The sequence below is a fragment of the Serinus canaria genome, chromosome Z (assembly GCF_022539315.1).
Source record: "Serinus canaria isolate serCan28SL12 chromosome Z, serCan2020, whole genome shotgun sequence".
Taxonomy (NCBI): Eukaryota; Metazoa; Chordata; class Aves; order Passeriformes; family Fringillidae; genus Serinus; species Serinus canaria.
Window position 1 is genome coordinate 22,348,402 of NC_066343.1, and position 26,188 is coordinate 22,374,589.

General features: G+C 40.0%; 1 protein-coding gene across 2 annotated transcripts in view; it reads right to left on the reverse strand.

Moving 5' to 3' along the window:
- Nucleotides 1-15,047, reverse strand: part of HSD17B4 (hydroxysteroid 17-beta dehydrogenase 4) — a 63,567-nt gene extending 48,520 nt beyond the window's left edge. The window contains exons 1-9 of one of the 2 annotated variants that reach the window (XM_009096355.3): nucleotides 14,890-15,047; nucleotides 12,018-12,071; nucleotides 8,500-8,607; nucleotides 7,911-7,970; nucleotides 6,840-6,861; nucleotides 6,697-6,743; nucleotides 5,863-5,947; nucleotides 2,914-3,101; nucleotides 423-514 (exon numbers count right to left, since the gene is read on the reverse strand). In XM_009096355.3, coding sequence (XP_009094603.2) covers nucleotides 423-514; nucleotides 2,914-3,101; nucleotides 5,863-5,947; nucleotides 6,697-6,743; nucleotides 6,840-6,861; nucleotides 7,911-7,970; nucleotides 8,500-8,607; nucleotides 12,018-12,071; nucleotides 14,890-14,950 — 717 coding nt within the window. In that variant the 5' untranslated portion in view covers nucleotides 14,951-15,047. Of the gene's footprint in view, nucleotides 1-422; nucleotides 515-2,913; nucleotides 3,102-5,862; nucleotides 5,948-6,696; nucleotides 6,744-6,839; nucleotides 6,862-7,910; nucleotides 7,971-8,499; nucleotides 8,608-12,017; nucleotides 12,072-12,336; nucleotides 12,362-14,889 lie in introns of those variants that run through there. The other variant, XM_018921215.3, reaches the window with a different exon arrangement.
- Nucleotides 15,048-26,188: the final 11,141 nt, after the last annotated feature.

The window sequence follows — 26,188 nt, forward strand, 5'->3', positions numbered from 1 at the left end:
GCTTCCATCCAATATGAGTTAGCAGTTTGATGCCAATACCTATAATGAATATCATAATTAAGTAATTATGTCTTCCTGCAAGCTACTTTCTATGTTAGAATGATTTTCAGAACAAAAATGTCTTTGGAATTTTGGCATCTTTTCAACCTTAAAAGCATACAATAAGAATTATAACAATCAAATTGGTAGTATTTTGAGCACAGACCAGAACTTGACTAAGCTGCTACTGCCTGAAGTACTTGCCAAATACTGCACAACCAGATCAATATTTCTTCTATCTATGCTGAGTATGTAGGTCACATATGGTCATTTAGTTTCAGCAAAAAGTTTAAGGCCGGACAACATAAAACAAACAACTGATATTGGGGGAAAGAGCAAAGGGAGGGAAGGAGGGAGAAGAAAGGAAAAATTAAAAAAATTACCTCAAAAAGACTGCCATTTTCAGCACAGCTCTCGTGGCAAAGCCAAACTACTAAAGGAGCAACATATTCTGGTTTGAAAGCATCGACCAGATCTAGAGCAAATCAGAGGGGGAATTGTGAAAAAGAAATACTCTACAGTTTCACCAAATTATTTAATCTAACACCCTCTTATGAACAGCAGAACCAGAAGAATTTTATCAATAGTGTTCTGCCATGAAAAGAAAGGACCAAGTAAATGAAACATTTGAAGATTCAATAAATATGAATGTCTAGTGAGATACATATATGCTGCCAAATCCCATGACATGGCTTCCCAGCCAGAGAGATGAAAGCCTGTTCAACGGTTGGGAACACTGCTACATGCAGACTGCAAAGCCAGACAAACTTCCTGAATTTCCACCTGACAGGCAGCCTGAAACAAGCACAAGACAGCTATACATAATCCTGACAGAGATGTACCTGAGCAATTTTCCTTTTAGTATGCTAGTCAACTATATAGACAAGACCTTACAAAAATAATTGCCGCAGCTCACTGTTTAAGAATTATCTCATTTGGAAATGCTGATTTTTCCAAACAATATAAAGAATTATCACTCTGTTAAATTTACATATCAATCCTATTTTGGAATTTTCATTGACATCTAGCATAATAGAAAGCTATCTGAAAACTGAGACACGGTCATGGAACAGTGTGGCTACTCAGGCAGCTCTTATCACATATTCTACTCACTGTCTGAATATTAATTGTGCTTAATTTCCTTTTTTAGCTTTTAGAATATTATTCTTTCAACGGCAGTAGATATATAGCTGTTCCTCAGCTAAAGGTCATCAAGCATTTTCAATTATAGCCAGATTTTCCCAAATGAAGAGCTAGGAAAGCTTATAATTACAACTTTTTATTTCTTTAATAGCAAATCTAAGGTAAACAGAATTTCATTTTTAGAGGTTCCATAAAAGCAGAAGAAAGGTGAATCCCATTTCATATGGCGTGTTACAAGCGCATAGCAAACTCATTACGCTTTTCCAAAATATTCTACTTTATGCCACACATAATTTAGTCTCAAAATCTAGCCCTATACTATTATCATTAATGCTTGTAATCGATTCTTAAAATAATTTAAAAATAGGTACTAGAAATTTAAAAAAAACAAAAAACACAAAAACAACCACACAAAAGATGCAAACTGCATTTAAGAGTTCTTAGCAAGAACAAGAATATGTGGGTCAAGTTGAACATACACAACAATGTATGGCAACGAAAAAGCATGGGTGCCTGCAGACATCTGAAGACAAACAGGAAAGTCCTGACTAAGATAACAAGGATAATTTGATGATTTCTGAAAATGTTTTTAAGTTGTGGTGTTCAAATCTTTTAGGAATATTTGAAAAACTGAACAGGGATGGAGTGAACAAGATAGGAAATAAATCATCAGAGCTGTCAGTACCTTAGAGAGAGACCAAAGTATCTCCCTTTTCTTAAAATGACTAAGAATGAAAATTCTGAGGTATTTTTTATCATCCTATGTAGATTAAATGTCTTCAGAACTTTCCAGCTACTGTAATCCATTTTACATTGCATGCTTCATGTGTTTAGATCTTCTATAAACAATTCCAATGAATCCCTAGAACTTACAACTTACAAGACTGCTAGAGTCATGACCACCTGGATTATTTAGATCAAAACCAGGCTACTTCAGTCAAACAAAATCAAGCACTCAATCTGTGCATAACATACAAAATATATTGTTCTCCAATACCCCGTCCATCAGTCTGATGAATGTGATGATTTCCTTGGCTTTGAAATCTGCCCATCATAAGGGAAAAGAAGGTCAGGAGTGAAATGAAATAGGCTGATTCTAGAAGATTTACTGAGAGCAATTTCCTTTAACAGACCTTTTTTTCTTTTTCCAAATTATTTTTCTTTCTTCGGGTCATTTGCCAAAGTAATTAGTCAGTCTATTTCTCCTAAATTTACACTTACTTACTCTGTTAAAATGTTCAAACTTTCAAAGATGAGTAGCCGTGCAAAAAATAAAAATTAAGCAACTCAGTTCACTACTACCTCCTGCTGATCATGGAACCACTAAGCACACATATAACATGTTGTGCAAAAACCCAGTATTTTGTAATTAGGCAATACTGTAACAAGTGTAGACACCTTATGCACATACTTGATATCACATGTGATGAAACCAACAAGCCTTTCCAGTAGTGTAGGAGGATCTTGGAAGAGATTACGATTAAAGAGCCTTGCTACATGAAATTGCTTTTGCAAATGAAAAAAATTGCTTCATATCTTGTGGCAGAAAGTAAGAATTCCTCACAACAGACAAAGCAAATCAGTCAACAGTTCAAAGATAAAAAGATAGTAGGAAAAATGAACTGGTAGTACATGAAGTGTGAAGGACTTGCATTTTCGAAGAGGTAAAAAAGTTTGTTGTGTTTCAATTCACTGAAAAATACCAGTACATGTAGGCCCTAAATTATTCACCTTGTGGCATGACAGTCTGGGTCAGCCTGGATCCAGCAGTAGGAGCAATGGTGTTGCAGTGGATGTTATATTTCCGGCCTTCAATTGCAATTGTGTTTGCAAGACCCAAAAGGCCAAGTTTTGCAGCACTGTAGTTTGCCTGACCAAAGTTTCCATATATTCCAGCAGCTGAGGATGTCATAATTATTCTTCAGGGAGAAGAGAGGAAAAGAAATTAAATTACTTCTTCAAGTTATTTGATTCTACACAACAACATTTCCCAGCTTTGGCATTATAGTCTCCATATTCCACAAAACAAATAAGAAAATATTATTTGTTAGGTACTAATCAGGTAACTAATGCTTGATAGATAGCAAACACATCTCACAAATCCTGATGCATTGTCAGAGTAGCAGAAAACTAACAAAGTCATGAGGCTTTCTGAGTGATATTGCAACATTAGGAAAGACATTCTGTGACACTGGGTCCTGTATAGAGAGAAGTAACTTCTTTCCATTTCTATCCTCATTTCAGGTGGTATTATTCTCACAACTAATAAAAGGCTTCAGCCCTCAGAAGAAAATTACTTTACTGAAAATTACTTCCTTAATATTATCTACCTGGTAATATCTAAAGATCTGTTCTCACAGAATTCACATTCAAAGAATTCTAATATGCATTAAATGCATGTCAGAAGAAGACTTTCCTTTCCTAGGAAAGTCTTGGTCTTTGCTGTTCCCATTATTGCTTTGGAGGTGAATGAACTGCTCACATGAGAGCTCTAAAACCACTGCAGTTCACAGCTGGTTTGAGGCAAGAAAACGTTGTGCCGCAGGTCATCTCAATTCCATAGAAATGGGTCTACACCTTCACTTTTAAAGGAAGCCTGTCATGGTTTGACATCGGCCAAATGCCACGAAAGCTCCTCACTCACCCTCTCCTGCCAGAACTGGGCAGGAGAGAGAAAAAAAATGAACAAAGGGTTCATGAGTTGAAATAAAAACTGAGAGAAACCCCAAGGGCAAAACAGGCTCAACTTATATGTTCAAAGTAAATTTATTACTAAGAGAGACAGAGAAGTATAATGAGAAGTAAAATAAGCCCTTTTCTTCCCTCAGCCCCTCCCACCTTCCCACCAACAGCAAAGGGAGACAGGGCACAGTAGTTTGGTCAGTTATCACTAAGAGTTTCTTCCTCTGCTCCAGAGGAGTCCATTCCCTGTGAGGCCATGGGGTCCCTCCTACAGGAAACAGCTCTCCCTGAAATTCTTCAGCATGGACCCACTCTCACAAGCAGCAGCCATACCGCACCTGCTGCAAATGTGAGTCCCTCCCACAGGCAGACAGTTCTCCCAAAACTGCTGTGACATAGGTCACTCTTTCCATAGGGTGCAGTCCTCCAAGGACAGGCCCCCTCTTTCCACTGGGTCTTCCACTGGATCACAACCTTCTCCAAGCACCCACCTGCTGGCATGGGCACCACCCTCATGGGCTGCAGGCGGATCTCTTCATCCCCCATGGATCCCCATGGGCTGCAGTGGCAGAGCTGCTTTACCATGCTCTCACCACAGCCTGCAGAGAAGCTCAGCTCTGGCACCTGGAGCACCTCCTGCCCCTCCTTCTCTACTGACCTTGGTGCCTCCATGTCATTTCCCTCTTATGATCTCACCTCCTCATCTTCTCTGGGCAGAAAGGACTGTGTCCTTTTGTTCTGATTCTGATTTTGATTTTGTTTTGAATCTGTTATCAGAGAGGCGTTACCATCACCTTTAACTGGCCCAACCTTGACTAGCAGCATGTCCATCTCCAGAACCACCAGTGACTGGCTCTGCTGGACACAGTGGAAGCTTCTAGCTGCTTCTCACAGAAGACACTGTGATCCCCCCACTACCAAAAACCAGGCCATGCAAAATCAACACAAAGCCTTATCAGATTCTATTGAAATCTACTTGTAAACACACAGCATAGCTGGGATCAACGTATGTTTCACTTTTTTTATCTGCCTCACTGCCAATAATCTAATGTTTTTAATCTAAGTAAAGAGAAGTGTTGCAAGTGGCGGTTCAATACAAAAAGCTACAAACTCTATGTAAAGCACGCATTTTACAGATGGCACGTGTCCATCCGTAAACTGCAGAAGCACTCACTACCACTGTTATCTGAGCAAATACAGAAAAGGAGACAAGGGATACATTATCCCAGATGAATACAACTCTAGAATTAAGCTGTTTTTGAAGAAATAATTTAATTTTCAACTCCCAGACTTAGGACTTTTGCTGTCCTCACAGTTCACTTCCCTGGATGAGAATGAATGTTATTTAGGTCACAGGATGAGAAAACAGCTCACACAGTTTTCAACACGTGGGTATGGTTAAGATTAATATAATCAGTGCTTTGATAAGGTTTTAGATAAAATCACAAGAATGGAAAAAAAAATCTGATTTCACTGCACTTTTTTTGAGTTAACAGTAACACATACCATAAACAGACTAAGAACACCCCTATACCTTTTAAGACAACTACATTTGTCCAAAGGACTAAAATTGACAAAGAAAATTCATGACAACCAAACACCAAACAAAAAAATCCATGGCCTACAAGCATGAATTGCATGTACTAGTCATTTGAATAAGAAGGAACAGAACAAGAGTCCCTCAAACTTGCAGTAACATACAAGTAACAAACATTTCTAACCAGTCCTCAAAACTGATTTGGTATTTTTACATAGTTACAACTTCTGTTTGGGAGAGTCAGAAAAATACATTTAAATATTGGTAAAAAAAAAACCCTTTTAACATTTGGCTGAGGAAGTGGAGAGTAGGGGTCAGAACTGTAAAGACATTTTCACTGATTTTGCTTCAACCCAGACAAAACTGAAAGAAAAGAATGCAAGATTCCTCCTTCACTGTTTAGGCATGCATCAGTCTGTTATACCCTACTGAAAAATACAATACAGAACACACATTTTTACCTGCCAAACTTCTGATTTTTCATATGATTCCATGCAGCTCGGGTGACCAGGAATGATCCCCTCAAATGAATTCTGTGAATTATATCTAGGAACAAATTAACATCAGTTTAGTAATTCCAAGATTTGTCTCCCAGCTTGAAATGTACCGTATTTCTTCTTCATTACAAAAATGCACTCCCTTCACACTGTTTTTTGTTGGGTTTTTGGGGGTTTTTTTTGTCTTGACAGACCACTTTTCAGTACTTGCCTGAACATACGCTAATTATGAAGGGGCTGCCCACATGTACTATCTCTTGGATGGGCCTCTCCTGTACAGAATTCAAAAGCATTCAAAATTCCTGCACTTCAACAGACTCAGATTGGAAGTACAAAAGACAGACTATCTTTGTAAAGTCTCCTCCACTGACTTATCATCACCTACCATCTCAATGAAGGTTTTGCTTTTTCTTCTGTCCCCTGGCACATCAGCTTGCTTTCCTCTCTGCTTAGTTCTGGGTCTGTTAAGCCTGTTTAGTATTCAGCCACTCACTGCTGGCACTAGGAATACTAAGCTCACAAAAACTATTGTGTGTAATTCACCCAGCTCTTTTTCTTATTGCATTTGGCTACCAGGAGTGGGAAGAAAAGTCCTTCTTCCCCTTTGGAACTACATACACCTACCATGCTGCAGAGCACAGACCTGGTTTGCACTCTGAACACAAGCAGCTTTCCACTAAGCTCGCAGGGCAAAAGGTAAGCCTCTCCTGTCTTTTCTTTCTTATTCCCGTGGGAGGGATGTACATGTCACCTTTTGCACAGAAAGAACATTTGGAAGTAGTTTTAAAATCAACTCACCCCAATCTTCATCACTTATCCGAACAAAGGAACGGTCTCTCAGAATCCTAAACCGCGACATTAGGAAAACAAAACAAATGCAAGATCAACATTTGTTTACATAAAAGGGAGAGGTCACACTCAAATAGGACAGGTATACTCACCCAGCATTGTTTATAACAATATCTGAAATAAAAAAAAGGTAACTAATTCAATGCACTGATAAAATACAAGCTTGTTTCTATTTTTCTCCCACTTCCAAATACATACAGACAAGAACATGGGACATATACATCATATTACATATATTCTACAAGTCCTTGTCCTGATTAATGAATTCTATCCTTGGACAAAAATTATAACATAATACTTCAGGACAGGCAAGTCTCAACCTGACAAGGACCTCAATGGACACAGCCTGAAAGGCAGGCATAGCTGTGAAGTGCTGGCTGCCTAGGAATCCAGCATCTGCAGGATGCAGCCATCCTGTACAGTGCTGAAGCCTGCTTTGAATTTCAGAATGCCCCAATTATGCAGTTTATGCCACCACCTTTGTTGCAGTAGCCCAAATGATAACTAGAGGAACTACAGCTGATAAAGTGACCTGGATCATAACAATTTCTTCTCAGATATTTAACTGGGCTCCTTTTGACTTTGTTTATGTGTACTTTAAGCCATTTAACCCTGAGTTAAACTCACCAAGTGGTTTCAAACAGTGGAAATCACATGATTAAAAAGAACTCTACTTGTTAGATAAAACACCTAAGGTTTTCTTTTTTTTCATTTCTGTTAATGCATGTTGACCTTATGTAAGCAAAAGAGCTTACAAAACTTGAAATGCTGCTTTCAGCAACATTATTTACAGTAATTCTATGCAGCCAGTTATAACACTTCATAAACTTTGTGCTTTGTGACAGAAATTGTTAACCATTATTGAAGTTCCAAAATTCTGAAAGGCGGGAAAATACAAATCATATACTAAGCTTTAAACTTCTGCTAAAACAATGAAAAAGCCCCCCCGAAAAACCCCCAACAAAACAAAACAAAAAACCAGAAAAGTTGATAATTCAAGTTAAAAGCTGAAAGCCCTTAGTCAGATTTCACTGACTACAGGCATCAAGAGTTGGTGAGTACTACTGTGGTCAAAAAGTATTTCATACACAGGTTGTTAATTGCACTGCTTATAATGGCTTTGCACTTGCAAACAAGTTTCTACATGAATTAAGCAACTGTACCTATCCTCCCAAAAGCCTCAAGGGCTGCCTTCACAAGCTTTTCACCATCTTCCACAGAATCTGTAAGAAAAAAGTACAAATTCTAAAATAAAATTAACTGGATACATTGCACTTACAGGATATTAACAAGTAATTCCACAGAGCTAAAAAAAATAAATTGTACACAGACCTAGTGAAAACTAAATTTAAATCCAGCCATTATCTGCATGTGGCCTAAAGCAAATCCCACACAGCAAATCTAAATGGCACAACATTTGTGATTGCAAGAAAACCACAAAGCAAAGCAAGCAAGAACTATCCATTGCCATTTAGCGTCTGAAGACTGCGGATGAATGGCTGCTTAATACTTCAATGCTAAAACATGAGATAAAAGAGAAGGGCATCAGTAGACAAATCTTAATTAAATGAGGCAATTAATGCACCTGCTTTTAGCATCTGTCTCCCCACTCCACCTGACAGCACACCTGTTTAATTTATTTGTTAAAGGTAAGCTGGCTGTAATCTTTCACTAAGCAGCATCAACGTTTCATTTAACATGTCCACTATTCCTACAGATAAAGCATTACACTCATCTGGAAAAATAACGTACCATAATTGGGTACTGCTTTCCCTCCTTTTGCTCTGATTTCATCGACAACTTTGTCAGCAGCTGAGGAGCTTTTGCCGTATCCCTTAAAATCACCTCCAAGATCATTCACTGTGCATGACAAAGAAATGAAATTTTTGTTGTTAACACTCAGACTTCATGGTCTGTTCTTACCTTATTATCACACTAGATGTTATAAGAAGTATTAATAAAGCCTGTTGCATCTGGATCTTACTGAGAACCACAGGTGACAACAGAAAAATAGTATGACATATGATTTTTTTTTTTAAAGAAATGCAACATACATTACCTCTTTTTCTTTAAATAACATGGAAAACAGAAACTTTTTCTGCCCCTCCACCATGTATTCAACTTGCTTGCCCTGCCCAGGCTATCTCTGTAATTGTGTTGTAGCTCAGAGACAAAGATTTAGATTATACCCCAATCACAGGCAATTTATTCCAGTCTCTAACTACTGCATGAACCATAAGCAAGACTGGCAAGACTTTAATCCTGTTAATAGAGTAGCTCAACTGTTACTAGTCAACACCACCGCAGACGAGATCCAGTGGTCTGAACAAAGTGAGAAGTGCCTGCTCTGGAGCTTCAGATGCTGCTCCTGTGGGCCAACAGGCCCACCTGACACATACAGCTAGCTGTTCCAGGCTGTTCTCCGCACTGGGGCACACGTCACTAATGGCAGCTGGAATGTAATGTTTCCACACTCTGCTGCACTCCTGCACATCCCACAGCTTCACAGAACTACCAGGGGAACAAAACACTCCCAAAAATCCCATAAAAACATTGTATTTAGACAAAAAAATTAAAAAAACTGTAAGCTGTTTAAATAGGTTCAAAATGGAATTGTAAAAAAGCCAGAATTGACTGAATTTACATGCAACACTGATATTCTGCTAAACAGTCTTTTGCTATAGTGAATTCCAGTTTCTGCCTTCTAACCTCAAGAAGCCAGACACAGTAAAATCCACCAAATATGCAAGATATTCTTGATGGTCTTGATGAAAAACAGCAATGCCAAGTCTGCTGTATCATGACAAAATGAAATAGACCCATGTTGTGCTTTGTTTTTTTAACTCTCCATGTAAACAGGAACATGACTTGCAGGACACACCACAAAATCACTCTGCATTATCCAGATCAAGAAGCCTCATCTGGATGAGGCTTTGCGTGCAGCACTTCAAGAGAAATGCAGACACAGGGCAGAAAATTTGTGAGTAAATAAAAATGCCAAAGTCCAGAAGTGAACATCAAAATAGGAGGGACATGTCAAAAAAAAAAAAAACAAAAAAAACAAAAAAAAAAAAAAAAAAAAAAAAAACCCAGAAAGAACAACCAAGCTTAAACAAACCAAACACAAAAATGTCCAGCCTTAAGCAGGAAGTACAAGTACCTTAACAATGATGCAAAAAACAAAGGAGACAAAAAATCTCCAAGCTAACAGATCAATATCTAACAATCCAAACAGGCAGCCAACACAATTCAAGTGAAAAGAATTAAGGAAAATTTCTGAGTGTAGTGATGTGTTAGGGTAGGAAATGCAGGCAAACTGCTCAGTCTGCAACATCCATGGTATTAAAGGAAAGAGAATCAGGAACAACACGTGGGAAAGAAGAGTGAACAATTTGGGTGGTAAACATACACAAACCATTCAGTCCTGTTAAGACCTTACAACTCTCTACCACAGATAAGTTTATATATCCTTATTCCACACTTCAATAGCAATTTGCTGACAAAAACTTAATTAAATATTTGATAAAATTTTCAGAGGTGGCAAAGTTCCTTAATCTGAGCACATGCACTAATGGATTTGAAACAAAAATGAGTATGCAAGAAAGAATTGAGCTATTATAGGCTTTAAAAATAGTAACTTCATGAGTGTGATAGAACAATGAAAAAATCCCCTAACAAAAAAATCGAGAAATAACATTATTTTAAGCCCAACATACAACATACCTTTATTTCCACAACTTATAAAAGGGAATTTGTTTTAAAGAGACAAGGCAGATATGAGCCTCATATCTGCCTGAGTTTTAAAAAACTAAATATTTATACAAGTAGTTTCTGTTCTTTGAAGTCAGATTTGTAAGAGAACAAGAGAAAGAAATACAAGCATGTAGAGGTAATATTGCAAGACAAGTTGATCTGTGGTGAAGTTTCCAAAAGGAAACAAGAAGCTGCCCTTACAGTCAATTCTTAACTTACTGTTTAGTTATTACATAACAAGGCCAAGAGATAAAGAAGCATTAGCTGTGGTCAGGCAACAGAATACATTTTCTTTCAGATCATTCTGGAAAGTAAGACCACCACCATCTACAGAGTCAATACAAAATATCTGGACTGCTTTAGTGACATAATTTTTGCTAAATAAGAACTGGATGTGAATTATTCATGCCCATACAGCAAGTATCAAAGATGGCAATTAACAGAAACAAAATAAGAAAAAAACACTCAATTTTTTTTGAAGTTGTCTACACTCATTTTTAATCAATGAATTAAACCAAATGAATTAAAACCAAACAATGTTCATTAAATTTTGTAAACTGAGATTGGCATTGTCATTAGAAAATTACAAACAAAACCAGTGAGCAAGGTCTTGTCCATAATCTCTTTAAGCATTTAATCTTGAACTCATCAACAGTACCTATACAAATTCGTTCACAGGCAGCAAAATCATAAAATCACAGAACCATTTAGGTTGGAAACATCTTGCAAGGTTAAGTCCAACCATTAACATAACACTGCCAAGTCCAGGAGTAAACCATGTGCCATATCTACACATCTATTAAATACTTCCAGGGGTGGTCAGTCAATCACTTCTCTGGCCTGTTCCAGTCCCTGACAACCCATTCAGTGAATAGATTTTTCCTAAGAGCTAATCTAAAAACAGCAATGCTGACTGCCAGTGGGTGAGTACCCAAAATACAACTTAACCTTCAGGACTGCCTTGTGATACAGCATTTTTCACAATTAATTATGCCCTGCTAAGGTTCAACAAAGGAACTACAAAACCACCAGATATTACTGACAGCAATTTGGCACTGACACCAAGACCAGATGGCTCTGCTGTCCCATGAGCTGCAGAAAGAAACAATGCTATTGAGTTACATTTCAGTAACTTCTTTCTTGGGAGAAATCATTACAAGACAACATATTCACATATTCAAATGGTCATATTGGAAGATTCTGAGCAGAATTTACCTAAGACAACACACTCTCTGGCCACAGATTGCAGTAAAGACTTGTATGCATACATGAAAGTTAAATCTAGGAAATTATCTGACTCCAACTGGCTTTCCAGCAAAGGTAAGCCCTTTGACAAACTTGGGCAACTTCTTGCAAAATAAAATAAAGCTTAGAGGCAAAATTAAACAGCAAAAGATAAGACAGAAAACCATTAAATAACAAAGGTTACTGACAAAAAGGGCATGGACTGTCAAATGCAAGCTATGTGAAAAGGCAAAGGTTACTGTCTAGATCAAGTTAGTTAAGATAAAACTTACCAACTACTGAAGCTCCTCTTTCAGCAAAAGCCAGAGCATATGCTCTGCCCAAACCTAGTTTAAAAAAAAAAGAAGTTAAAAAAAAGAGTGAATTTGTTTCCTGGATCACAATTCAGACAAAAGCTACACAAAAATGAATCACATCAAGAAAAATGCACCAATTCAACACAAACACCTTGCAGGTTCAAAGTAAAACATTATTTCCCCCAGGAGCTCAAAATCTTCTATAAGAACAAAACATAAAAGTAAACAAACACTACATAAACAGTAAGTAAAACTTCCAGTCAAGAGAAAAAAACCCCAAACAAACCAGGCTTACTCTTCATTATCGGATTCAACCAAAGCATCTGGGAAAGCTGTATGCTGCTGAATTGGTGCTTGTGATAGAAAAATATATTTGAAAGGAAGAACCTTTAAGGTCCTAAGGTAACACTGAAGAAGGAGGTATGTTTCAAGTTAATTAATTACATACTAAGTGAATAAGATACTTTTCTAGTTAAAGTTAAGATTTGAAAAAGAAACTGAACAAAATTTAACTGTGACTGAAGATATATTGACAAAATCATGAGGATACAAAGGACTGCCTAATGACTCAGTTAACCAAACAGATACATAGTTCACCTGTCCCAAGAGAAGACTGTCATTTCTGCATTATAAACAAAAGCAAGGGTCTTGAACCTTTACTCTGGCTTAGATTCTAGTGGTGTTTGGCACTCATTGCAATAAATGATCTACAGATATACTATCCACTGTACCAATCAAAAATTGTTGGGATTAATAGCACTGATTCTTTTTTTATTCATTTCAAAAAAATGGAGACTGGAATGATCAAAAAATCATCAGTCAGAAGGAAATTTCTCAGAATACAAACTACCTCTTTGCACCTCACTTGGACATTCAAAACCACTTCTCAAAAAAAAAAAAGGGGGGGGGAATAAGAACTGTATATACTGTTTTGGAGCACAATAATCTCACAGCAATAAGTTGAAAATTTCCTTAAGACTCCCTTAGGCCTCTGCAACCGAGAGTTTCACATGTGAGGTGCCTATACACCCAACTTCTCATACATCCCAAGTCCTATTGTTTTCAAAAGCCACTGAGAAGTGCACAAAACTCAGGCCATGCTTTATGAGCTAGTCTTCTCAACTGCTAAGTAAGGATTGAACGTTTGAGAATCAAAACTAACCTCAAAAAAAACCAAGGTTGCATAAACAATGTCCAACACAGTAATTCACAGAGAATCTGCTCAAAGTGAAAAGAAACACTTTTCAGATACATGTGTATATGAAAACAGGTATCACTTTTACACAAATGAGTGATTCAGATATCTACATAAATTCCCAGTTCTGATCTGTTTATCAGCATCCAAAAAATCGATGCTGAAAAACAATCCTATTAGTAGTGCAATCTAACTACGGTGATGTAAATTAAATAAAGGCAAAATGAGAACTAATCTGTAAATAACAGGACCTCCCTTAATCTTGGCTTAAATTTAATCAATACTCACTAAAAAGCTGTTGTGAAATAAAGCATACAAAAGGAATTTTCTCTATTAACAAACCATTTTCAAGCAGTCTAACCCTATAAGTACAAGGGTCACTGTACACACACTTATGACTTGTAACTTTTACTCAGTGCAATACTTTCTGGAAGCTTTATTACTGCCACAGTTTTGCTATTATGCAAGGTCTTAACCTGTTCTTCAGTGAAACTTACTATATAGGGCAAAGGCCACAAGTACAGATTTGGAAAAAGTAGAAAAGCACCATTAAAAAAACCTGGTCTCAATTATTATCACGTTGGTCACTTTCAGGTGATGTACATGGACTGTTCAGTGCTTTTCAAAACATCTTCTTCACAAGACATCACTTAATCTAGGACCCCAAAATTATTCCTCTGGCTATGTGCGGCACCACAAAATGAGAGCAAAACTCCACTGTGAGGAGGGCAGAACCTTTTCAGAGTATGGCTAAACAAGTTTCCTAAAGAGCTCGTCACAAACACAAACTTTGCCTCTCACTCATCCACACTGACAGCCCGTATTTTTGGTCAACTACCAGAGTAGTCAAAGGTCAAAGCATGGACGCAGAGAAAGAAAAAAAAAATAAAAATCAAAGGACGAAGAAACAAACAACAAAAAGCCCCAACCAACCAACCCACGCCATAACAACAAACACCAAAACATTTCCTGGCAAAACCAAGCATTCCACGGCAGACCACGTTCCCCGGAGGCATGAAAAGACCACCAACAGCGCAGGCCAGCCCTGCTTGCGGGCAGAGCTCTCTCCCTCCCGCTCCCACCTGCCCGCAGGCAGCTCCGGGAGCAAGGCGGGCCTGGAAGGCAGCAGCAGGAGGGCGGCTGCTTTCTGCAACACTGATGGCACACATGAAAGCCCTGCTACAGCAGCACTGTGCCAAAACACACGGGTCACACGCCTCAGACGCTACGTCCGAGGCTCGGGTGGAAGGAATTAGGATACCAGGACAGCGCCTGGAGGAGGACATCTACTGCTGAGAGGGGCGCAGCGGTGCTGCTCCCCGCGTGTGTTTGAACATCAGAAATGCCCCACATTCGGAGGGGTTCCCAGCGTGGGCAGCGCCGAGCCGGCCTCGGACGGTAGCAGGAGGCACGGCCCTGACCCCTGTACACCCTTGGCACGGCCAGGGACGGCACGGACAGCACCTCCCCCACAGCCCCGCTTTTCTCCTCTGCGGACACAACCCGCTTTCTCCCCCGAAGCCGGACCAGCCGCCCCCGGGGCACCTGCCCGGGCCGCGGGCAGTGGCGGCTCCGCGGAGCCCGCACCGCCCGGGCTTCCCCCGAGCAGTTCCGCCGTCTGCCGCGGGTGCAGAAACCCCGGCCGGCGCTCACCTCCTCCGGCGCCTGTCACCAGCACCACCCGCCCGTCGAACCTCAGCCCCGCCGCCGCCATCGCTCCGCTCCTCTCCGCTCCGCGCCGCTCGGCCCGACAGCCTGGTCCCGGTCCCAGTGCCCGGCCCCGGCCCACCCGCGGGAGGGACAACCCGGGCGGGGAGGTGCGCCCGCAAGGCGCATGCGCCAGCAGCACCGCCTGCTGGGAACTGTAGTGTGCGGTGGGATGGGCAGAGGAACGGAAGAGGAGAGGAAGGGATGGGGAGGGGAGAGGAAAAGGTGGGGAAGGGAGAGGTAAAGGTGGGGAAGGGAGGGGCGGGAACGAGGGGATAGGAAGGAAGGGGGAAGGAGAGGCGAGGAAGGATTGTGTAAAAGAAGGGGAGATGGGATGGGATGAGGAGAGGGAAAGAAAGCAGGGAGAGGAAGAGATGGGGAAGGGAAGGGAAAAGGGAAGGGAAAAGGGAAGGGAAGGGAAAAGGGAAGGGAAGGGAAAAGGGAAGGGAAAAGGGAAGGGAAAAGGGAAGGGAAAAGGGAAGGGAAAAGGGAAGGGAAAGGGAAGGGAGAAGGGAAGGGAGAAGGAAGGGAAGGGAAGGGAAGGGAAGGGAAGGGAAGGGAAGGGAAGGGACAGGGAAGGGAAGGGAAGGGAAGGGAAGGGAAGGGAAGGGAAGGGAAGGGAAGGGAAGGGAAGGGAAGGGAAGGGAAGGGAAGGGAAGGGAAGGGAAGGGAAGGGAAGGGAAGGAAGATGTGTGCTAATGTCTTTACAAACAATTTGATGCACGGAAGTATAGGTGTTAACGTCCTTGAATTTGGTCTTAATGTCGCTATTAACTTCAAGCTGCAGGCAGAGCCCAGACAGCTTGACTCCTGAAATAGACAAGGGTCTGTTTAAGCTTGTATTTCTGAACTTTGGGGTAAAATGCCAGGTTCAAGAAAGGAAATGAGCTAGGGGGTTCAGGAAGGCTGTACCTTCCTAGTACCTCAGGAGATGGGGAAATAAAGAGGGCAACATGCAACCTGGAGTTTACAATAAAAGGAGGCTGCACCCTCCAAAACCTCGAGATAAAATCCTGCAGATATGTGCCCCAGTGAACTCTATCCTTTTATTCAAATAAATTTGCAGGACTCTTCTGTCTCCTTTATGGACACCGGCTTTTCATAGCGTGATTTTTCCATGCAAAAGGAAGGGATGGGCAATGGAGGAGAGAGAAGGGAGAAGGAGATGAGAGAAAGGGTTAGGGGAGGGGAAAGGCAGGGATGAGGAAGAATATAGGGAGAGGAATGGATGGGAAAGGGGAAGGGATGGGGAACAGGGGGGAGGGAAGGATATCGGGAAGACAAGGGATGAGAAGGGTAAGGAAGGGATGCAGAGGGCAAGGAGGGGCTAAGGATGGAGGCAATCAGGCCCAGGATCTAGCCCTGCTTTCCCAGGCTGGCTGCTGTGAAAGATAGGAAAGAGCAGACTGTCCTGTCCTGTCCGCATGCCCAGCAAGGCCATTGCTGGGCTGGATTGCGAGACCAGGCTACCCTGCCATAAGGCATCACGCCTCCGTTTAAAGTTAATCTACAGTTATCTTGTCCACGGTGTGCAATTTTTCTCTCCCTCTATTTTACAATTTCCCAATGGAAACACTGCTTTCCCAGAGCCCTGGGAGCTCTGTATTGAGCAGTGAAAGTGCAATACACCGCCCCTTCTTTGCTCCGCGGACTTCGGCTGCCCGAGTGCAGAGGGCGGTGCTGGGTGCAGGCGCCCCGGGGCTTGCAGGCATTCCCAGGCCCAGCACAGCATTCCCACTGGATCCAAAGGACCCACTGCCTGGCACGGCTAAAGACCCTCAGAAGGGGTGCCAGTGGTGCCTCTGGGAACGTGCCTAAGAAATTATAAAAGGCGTTTTGCAGCAATTGTGGAAGAGTGGGGAAGCTGAAGGAGAAACAGCCCTGCAGACACCCACTGAAGAAGGAATCAGGGCGGGTGGTCCAGCACCAGATTCCCTGGAGCCTGTGGAGAAGACACCCCATGGAGGTTCACTCTGGAACAGGTTTGCTGGCAGGACTTGTGACTCCGTTGGGGACTGGAGCAGCCTGTTCCTAAAGGAATGCAGGCTGTGGGAGGGACCCACGCTGGAGCCGGGTCATGAAGAGCTGCGGCCTGTGGGAGTGACCCCTGCGGAAGCAAAGGAGAACGGAGTGAGGCACAAAGAGTAGCAGAGTGCATTGTGTCTAGTTGAACCAGCCAGTGGATTAAGTACGAATATACACACTTAATCATTATATTATTGCAGGTGTTATGTGAGACAGTGTTATTCAGAATGTAATTGTTCTGGCATTTCATAGGGCCAATGCTTAAAGCTAAGGGGCTCTTCAGGGAACAGAGGATTGATTGTGCAAGAAATGCACTGCATTATTTTTTTTGGAAATCGTCTACATATTCCCTCTGCACAGATGAACTTTAATTCATTATTAACCACTCTTGTAAACTTTGGATTATTTCTGGAGCTAATAGAAAGAAAAAATTGTTTTGCTGCCTGGTTATTTTCTTGGCTGTAAATGCCTTACTGTCTACACTAAAAAAAGGTGATAGTTTCCTGAGCGACAGCTATTTGGAGACTTCCAAAGTGGAATAAATTATAATTTCTGACCTCAAATCATCTGTAGCATCCACTCCTTTAGAAACAGAGGGAACAGAGACTAGTGGTCTATGATTTTATGTCACAGTTCGGCTTGCAGGGGTTTGAAAGCTTCAGCTGCAATTTACACTGTGGGCACTAGAGCGAGCCCGTGCTACGGTAAGCCTGCCCTAAGTGCCCACATCCATAGTACCTCCCACAGGGAAACTACTGGAAACGACAGGGAAAAAAAAAAAATCTGAAGGCAGCCAAGGGAAACTGCCCCAGATAAATAATCTACAATCAATCACAAGTTTTAAGCGTGGGGAGATATTCTTGACTGTGCGCAGAAACAATCCAATGCGCTGAAGGTATTTTATTCTGTCATAGCACTAAATACCCTCACAAGTAATTTAGCTTCGGAAGTTTGTCTATGTCATTTGAGTGCAGCTCAGTAGAAGAGCGAATTGCCCAGCAGTGAGAGGCCCAGTGCAACTAGGTGTGTTTTGCAGAGAGAACATCGCTGATTGTGGTTTGGCTGTGCTGAGCTTCGCAGCAGGAGGAGGCTTTTTCTTGGCGGGGGGGGGGGGGGAGGAGGGCAGAGCATGAGTCAGATTGCAATTGCCCTTCCTGAGGAAGTAACAGATTGAGCCCTTAACATCTGCGAGCTTTGGTTCCTCCTCAACACTCAATGTTTTGTTTATTGTTGCTACAGTGTGGGATTGGGTTCCCACCTGGGAAAAGACAGGGAAGTCTCCAGGATGCTGTGAAAGCAGCACGTGGTAAAGACTGGAAATACCCACAAGGACTGAGTGGTCATCCTTTTAGTACCAATTTTATTTGCATAATTTCCTACATAACCGTATTAATCTAGAGCAGCTCATATCTGTGGGCACAAGGCCTAAGAGAACCGGGTACATTTTCAATGCTGATTCTGTCTACCACCAGATCTTTAATGATCTTGAACAAGCCATTTCAGCCGCAGTTTTTGACATTCCATAGTCTTCCATCTCCTGCTCTGTACAGATGATAGGCTATTCAAGAACAGACTTACTCTTGAATTTGCCTAGAAATGAGTGGTTACATGGCCCAAATAAAATCAGTCCCTGAGGTATTTCTATAGCAGAATTTGTTGTTTAGATACCAAACAAACAGGCCTTGTTAACGAGTCAGGAACTTTTACAGCTACCTTATTTTTGTGCTTAGAATGGGATTAGAATCAATTGAGGGCTCACATTTTGACACAATTAAGAGTTTCCTCAACAGAATGATGTTTTCTTTTGTAGAACACAAAATAAAGTGCACTAGAAAAGACAGTACATCGGTTCTATATTTTATGTTTTTAAAGTTAAACTGGTCTGTACTAAAAAGATGCAAAATACAAAGAACCACTCTGGATGTAAAGGTGTTTGATGTGTTCCTTTAGCAGTCAGAAGAGCTTTGTTCCAGAAGTCATACAGCTATCAGAAAATATCTGTATCAATCTGAAAAAAGGTATGATGGGACTGCTGCTGCTTACAAAACTGAAATGATGGTAGGTGGAAACATGAGCACAGTAGGTGTCAAGCCACAAACCAAGATCAGGTGCCATAGTGAGTTTGCAGTGATTGAGCCATAGTGCAAGAATAATAGCAGGATATCCACATTCCGAACACAGCCAGACAGGGTTTAACAAAATAAATCTGTTCAAAAAGGAGGACCTAAAATTGCTTTATTTTGTCTCTTGGTGAGCAGTGTGAACTAGCATATATTTATCATTAACATTTATACTGACATTTCAGACATTTTTTCCTAGGAAAAATTTGCCAAAAACCCCACACAGTACCTTGTAATACGAAATGTGATGATTCTTTCCTGTAATGTTTCAATGCCTGGAGCAGGTAAGTTCTTTCCATTAACAGTAAATTTTTGTGCTGTGCACTGAAAAAAATTTGATGTATGTACTAACATCTTTTGGCTAACAGGTTAGATAATTTAGTTTGGCTTTTTTTCTTTTACAAGTCTTTTGTAAACTAGGGGCTTGCACTAGGGACTCCCACAGTTGTGGGTACTACGGGAGTCGTAATCCCATTGGAAATGGTTTCTGCTGTCTGCTGCAGGAGATGGTGAGCACCTTGGAAACTTTTATTTAGGGGGAATAAAAAAATTTACAGACTTGCTTTTACTCTGTATTTTTAACATTGATAAAAGATCTTTTTGGATCTTTATGAAGCTAATTTCCAAGTACTTTATTTGCTTGCTAAATGGTTTTGCTCATGGAGATTTGCAGAGGCCTATTCACTGGGAACAAAGACTTCTCTACAAACATGATTGGAGGGGAAGATTATTTCCTGCCATGACTGGGAACTAGATATTGAATCCATGTTAAAAACTGTAGCATTTTTCATTGAATACTGCAAAAGTACAGCCTTCAACAGATGGTGCCTCCAGTAGCCTTAGTGCTCTAAAAGTCCCTGGGTTAGAGAACACAGATTTTTTTGCTGTGACCAAAGACGCCCTGATTGCAGCCAGGTCATCCTGCCCATTTCTCCTCTCCCTCTCTGTAGCCATTTTCTGGCTGCCAGTGCAGAGGACATTGATGGGTCTCAGGCCCTGAGCTGGTCACATGTTATTCTCACAGAAACCAACTGCATGGCCCAGCTTACCATAGTAATTACTCCCTTAGTAAAAGTGCTTGGATGAAACTACTCAGAAACCCCTACTGAGAAGTTCTTTATAGTTCGAATATAATATTTCTATTGATTCCTTTCATCTGCAGTATATCAGCATATAGCAGTATTTCCATTCTAGCTACCATTCTCTTTTCTTCTTTTATTTTTCTGTGAGTCTGCAGCAATTAGTAAGTGGGGATTTTTTTGCCATTGAATCCATTGTTTGTCACCTTCAGAACCTGAAAAGCAGCTTTCCTGATGAGATGTTGAGGAGCAGCCTACTGTGTAGTAAACAGTGCACACATTCTTATGCACCAACTGCAAATGTAAATGCAAACATTTTTATAGCTTTTGTCAACAACCCACATCACAGGAGGTCTCATATCCCTGTTTTGGCAAGAAACATTAATTTTGGCATTTGTTGCACATACCAGTCAATTAAGTGGAAAATTCAAGCAGGGGGTACAAGTAGAGCGCTATGGAAGCTCTCCATTTGATTCCATCAGAAACTTAGGATTTAAGGGAGACCAAAGCTCTAGGTCAGTCAGGGCTTGGTGGACTGCTGAGCAGGTATGAAGTGACACAGTAGTAGAACAAACTTTTGAAGCAGAAATTAGTTGCTTGTGCACATCTACAGCTTTGAAAATGCATCCTGTGGTGACAAGTTAGGGAGGTGCCAGCAAAAGGTTATGGTGTTACTCCCAAAACACAACCACACTATTTCATCCTAGACGATTCTTCATGAAAAATCCATTACACTGGTTCCCTTGAAGGAAAAAAAAAAATATATATATATATAAAAAAGAAAAAAGGACAGTAAAACCCCTCAAGGACTAAAAACAAGAACTGAAACAAGAAGTAGAAAGACTAGAAAATAACCATATCTCACATTCTGTGGAAATCAGGTACATATTCACTCTACTATCAAGTTACAAGTAAACAGATTCTGTGGAGGATTTGAATCTTTGATGAATTGATGGAAGACTTGAAATGCTTCCTGAGAAAACTTGAGTTGTTTGGTCCACTTGCTTCCTGAATTAAGAGCCATACTGAGATTTAGAACAGCTAAAAATCCCACGAGGTTCTGCTCATAGAATAAATCCAGGCATCTCCTTTAATGAAGACAAAGTGTTGCAAAAAGGTAACGTACAAAAGGTAAGTTACTTTTAAACTGTGCCTTCTAAAATGGCCTCTCAAGCTGCCACCAAGGACATTTTACACTTCTTAGTCTCAATCTTAGAGAAGTTTTCTCTGTGTACAACATACATCCATTTCCCCTAGATTAACAGCAGAGTTCCAGTTGTGTCTCAGAAATACCCACTCTGCCAGCTTCTATCCCAACCATCCCAAGAATGCAAATGAAAGCAAAACACCACAGGTTTAAATAGTCTGTATTCCATGGTGAGAATTCCTCCCCAACATAAGTAAAGAACAATTTTAGTCAAGAATACATGAAGTATGGAATTGCCTTCTGTCTAGAACCAAGATGGAGAACAGTCAATCAACTAGCTAATAACATAAACACCTTGTACTCCTCTTCAGCATTTGCTCTTCTAATGAGAAATGAGGAGGGAAGTCAAAACACTCCAGCCAAGGTTCTCCCAGCTCCGAAGAGTAGGAAAGACTAGTTTTCTTTGATATTATTTTCTAAAGGGCCTCATTCCCTGTTTCCATATTTTGTTGCATGCTAGTTTTGGGGCAAACCATAGATTACAGTGTCATGGAATACTGGAACTGTAGGATTAAATATATTGTTGTACTCAGACAAAGTTAAATGCCTGTGCTTACAGCAGGCAGCAGTCCTTATCACAGTGTGGATGGCAAAGCAAACTTAATGAGATCTTTGTCTCATCACAGTCCTTCCTCCCAGAAAAGTGCTGAGCTTTTCTTTCCACATTTCCCTAGTAGTTTCTCATATGATGGCACAGCAAATGTACCTTTGGGAGTGTCCATACCACTGAAATCAAGTTAGACAGCCTGTAACTGAGACAGCTTTTTGGTTGGGCAAAGAGACTCACTTTAATTCCAAGGATGAGATAATTTTTCCATTGCTGAATTATCAAGATCCTTGAGATATAGAACCAGCTCTCTTGAAAGGAACAGCTGATCTCATGTCATGTCTGTGGACCCATGCACTTATTCCCCCTCTGGCTCCAAGCCTCGTGGGGTAATAAGCCAGTTGGCCTCAGTCTCTTTTATTTCTGCAACCTCTTAGTAGGCCAGCAGACTGTACACAGTTGTCACTCTCCATAGAAATAAACTGACCCCCTAACAAACAAAGAAAAAAACGCACACAGTATCTCCATTCCAGTCAGTGAAGTAAGCTGAAAGCATCAGCTCAGTGATTCTGGAATGGGGAAAGGCTGTTCTTTCATGTCACAAAAACCCTTAATTAACTGTAGGCTATCAACAGCCAGGGGACTTTCTTCTCAGAACCCTAGCCAAGCCCAGCTACTGAAAGAGATTCCCCAAATAAAATAGTAAATCCTGCTCAAGAAAGCCAAGTAGTTTTTCAACACTATTTGGTAATGGAGCATAACTAGTGCATTTGTATTCTCACACAAGAGAAGAAGGGTTGGTGGTATGTGGGCCCTACTTGAGCTGATTTATTCCATCTACACTACCATACTCCCTGTATTAGAAAACCCTCACACAACTTAAATGTAACTATTTTTCAACTGTTAGCAGCAGCTTGATCAGAAAAATCAACAATAAATGAATTCTGAAAAAATGTACTTCAAAATGTCCCACATATGTCTTGCAAATGAAGAGCATTAGGTTGTCGTGAGTGCCAGCAGAAACTGGAGAACAACTGAGTGAAGAGCAAACAATTTTTCTCTTAGATTGACCTGAATTGATGGAAAGCCTCAGAATTATATCCACTAAGAAACCAAAACACCTAATGAAAAAACCCCAAGCTATCTAGAAAGTATGATATGATGCACAAGGCCAGCTGCTGTTTTGTTTCTGCTCATATTTATGTGCACAATAAAAGCACATTTTAAACCCAAATATGTAATGCAAACTGAAATAGGAATTAATTTGTCATAAAGCCAAGGAAACGGTTCAGTGTTAAGATTTTTAGAGTAGACAGTGGAAGGCCTTACATGTAAAAATAATTTAAATCTAAATCACAGTAACTGTAGGAAGCTCTGCCTTTGTCCTCCACCTACCATACTAAGACTTTCCCAGAGGAGAGAACAACAAATAGCAAATAAGTTCTGTTTGCTTGGGAAAGCTGGGCAAGCAAAGTACCTTCTTAATTACATTTTTCTTAAAGTCTGCTTCTTTGTTTGATACAGTGTAATTATGGTACATCCCAAAGTTATAAGACGCCTCTTTTCAATTTGCTCCCTAATAGAAAGAAATGCCGTAAGGGATGTTTCTCCAGAAACTGGTGTTGTGCTAGCAAATAGAAATTTACAGATGGTTATAAGATACACATCAGCACCTGTATTTCCCAAGCTCACAAGAAAAAGTGGGGATTGATTCAGGAGTGTCTTGCCCATAATTTTCAAAATTAAAATTAGAAAACAGAACTCTAAATAATAGAAGAAAGTACTAAGAAAAGAGAGGTCACTTCAGCAATTTGTAGTTTAAACATTAGGAAAATTTGATTTGCTACACAGATGGAGCACTATTGTAATTGCAAAAAGAAGCTTTTTAACATAGTGTGTATGGAGATATTATTCCTTTGTTTTTATAGACATAAAAAGAAATCCCATTTTAACTTATAATATTTAATACTATATATGAATTACAAAGCTGCAATATAATGTCAACTGCAGTGTGCAAAATTCAGCATGAAAAGGTTAAAATAGTAAAATGGATAATTATTTCAAAATTTCTTTCAAATTCAAGTTTTCTTATTCTGTTGGGTTTTGGTGTCTTTTTTTTTTTCACAAACTGGAAATAACTACATTACTAAGACTAAACTTTCTGAGTAATAGTCACAGTTTTTCACAGCAATTTGATTTTAAGATAAATAGGAAACTTTCCCCTCCCAAAAGACATTTCATTTATGTGAAATGCATGTTACAGATTTTTTCTGGATAATTATAATCTCTTTTGACAGTTGTTTTATCCAGAGCACAGATGTTTGCCACTTAACCATGAATGTTGGCTGACCTGCCCAGATCTCCATAAAAAGCAGTTGTAACAAAGTTTTTCTGCAAATGGTTATGCAAACAGGAATCTTCATCTCATGTTTATGAAGTAATATGTTCAAAAGCACTTCTGAGGAAAAAAAGCTCAGAAGTACATGTACTGAAAATCACACTGATGAGGGTATAGATTATAGCCAAAACAGTATTAACAGCTAAATCAAGACATAGATTATTCTTTCAGAGATCAAATTACATTGCCAATGCAACCCTCCCCCCCCCAACAGAAAAATGGTGTTTATTTGTGGGTTTTCCTTAAGTAAAGCAGGTAATGTAGCCTATCAACCCTTCTCCTTAGATTACCATTTAATGTAATCCTGGGGTAAAAACAGTAGGAAATGAGTTGATCAGTCTTTTAAGTGTCAGCTGCTCAGAATGGCTGCAAAAGGCAAAGGAAAGCTGTGGTAGGTGCTCACCAGACAGCCAACACTCGTTGTAGAGAGACCATCCGAGCCCACACAACTTACCATCCTACTCTTAACACTGTTCCCTCTAGAATGAAGTGAGCTAGATCCGTCTGTGCCAGACCCTGAAAATGAGCACACTCTGGTCCCTTGAAGAGCTACATGCAGGATTCCTTTAAATAGTTTAATAGTTTACCTTTAAATAGTCACATTATAGCCATTAGAACTGGAAGGGGCTGGAAAGTTACTGAAGCCAACTGCCATCACAATCAGTTCCCTGTTTTCTTGGGAAAATGTAATCTCACAAGGGAGAGAAATGAGAAAGCAAATGGCCATATCCTCACTCTATTGTTTTACAAGAATTTATGGGTGCGGTTGAATCTTTTTTTTAGAAGAGACATGATTTGGGGAAAAAAAAAACAAAACAAAACCACAAATCGCCCCACATCAGTTGCTGAAAGCTTCCAGATTCCTTATGATCTCTGTACCCCCTAAATGGAGATAAATCTCAAGCCAAGAGTAAGGCTTGTAATTTACCCAATTGTGCCTTTTTGTTTGTTTGTGCACACAAACATAATTAAGGAGTGGCCAAAAGCCCACACACAATGGCCCTGATAACCTCCTATATTTTGTTTTTGTTGTATGGATGAGATCATGTTTGTTTACATCTTGTAAAATGTATCCAAGGTCTGACTTAGCACTTTTCCAATGCCTCTAAAAGGCTATAAAATTAGTTTTAAGTTAAAGAACTTCAACACATATTTTGATGGCATTAGGATTTACATATTAACTAAGTGTTGAAAAGAAATTAAAAATACGCATCACCTGAGGTACTGAGATTTAAATGCCCATTGTAAAATGAATCTATGATGACTAGATTTTAATGTATTAATAATTATTACCCTATTAAAACACAGCATTATCAATTTTGCAATACAAAATTATGGGATTATGCTACCCATAATTAAACAGTGAGACTGTAACCTTTTTTAAAATCTTGACTATGTCAAGTTTCTGCTAGAGGGTCAATGCCTTCATACAAGTGTACTACAGGAAAAATGCTGTCAGTTTATTTTTGAATTTTCTTAATTAAAGTTTCTAGTTATATATGCTGCAGGAAAAAAAATTAACTGCAAAAGTATATAGCTTGAGTGCTATTTCAGAAGAACATGATAGGTGTTTGGAAACCAAACACAATTGGTTTCTTTAATCATTATGGAACTCACTTTTTTGTAATCCAAAATGAATGCCAGACAAGAATCATTGTCACAATATCTCAGAAGAATGTAACTCAATTGTGAGCTAAATATATGTTCTCTTAGCTATCAGGTTTTCATGCTTATAATGAGATCTCCATGGGCAACTTTCACTTTTTCTAACAAGTAAATGGCCAGACAGCGCGGCTCAGTAAGGTCCTGGGTACCGAAAATGTTCATATACATGTAAGTAGGTGTTAATTATTAATGTGCAAAGATTAT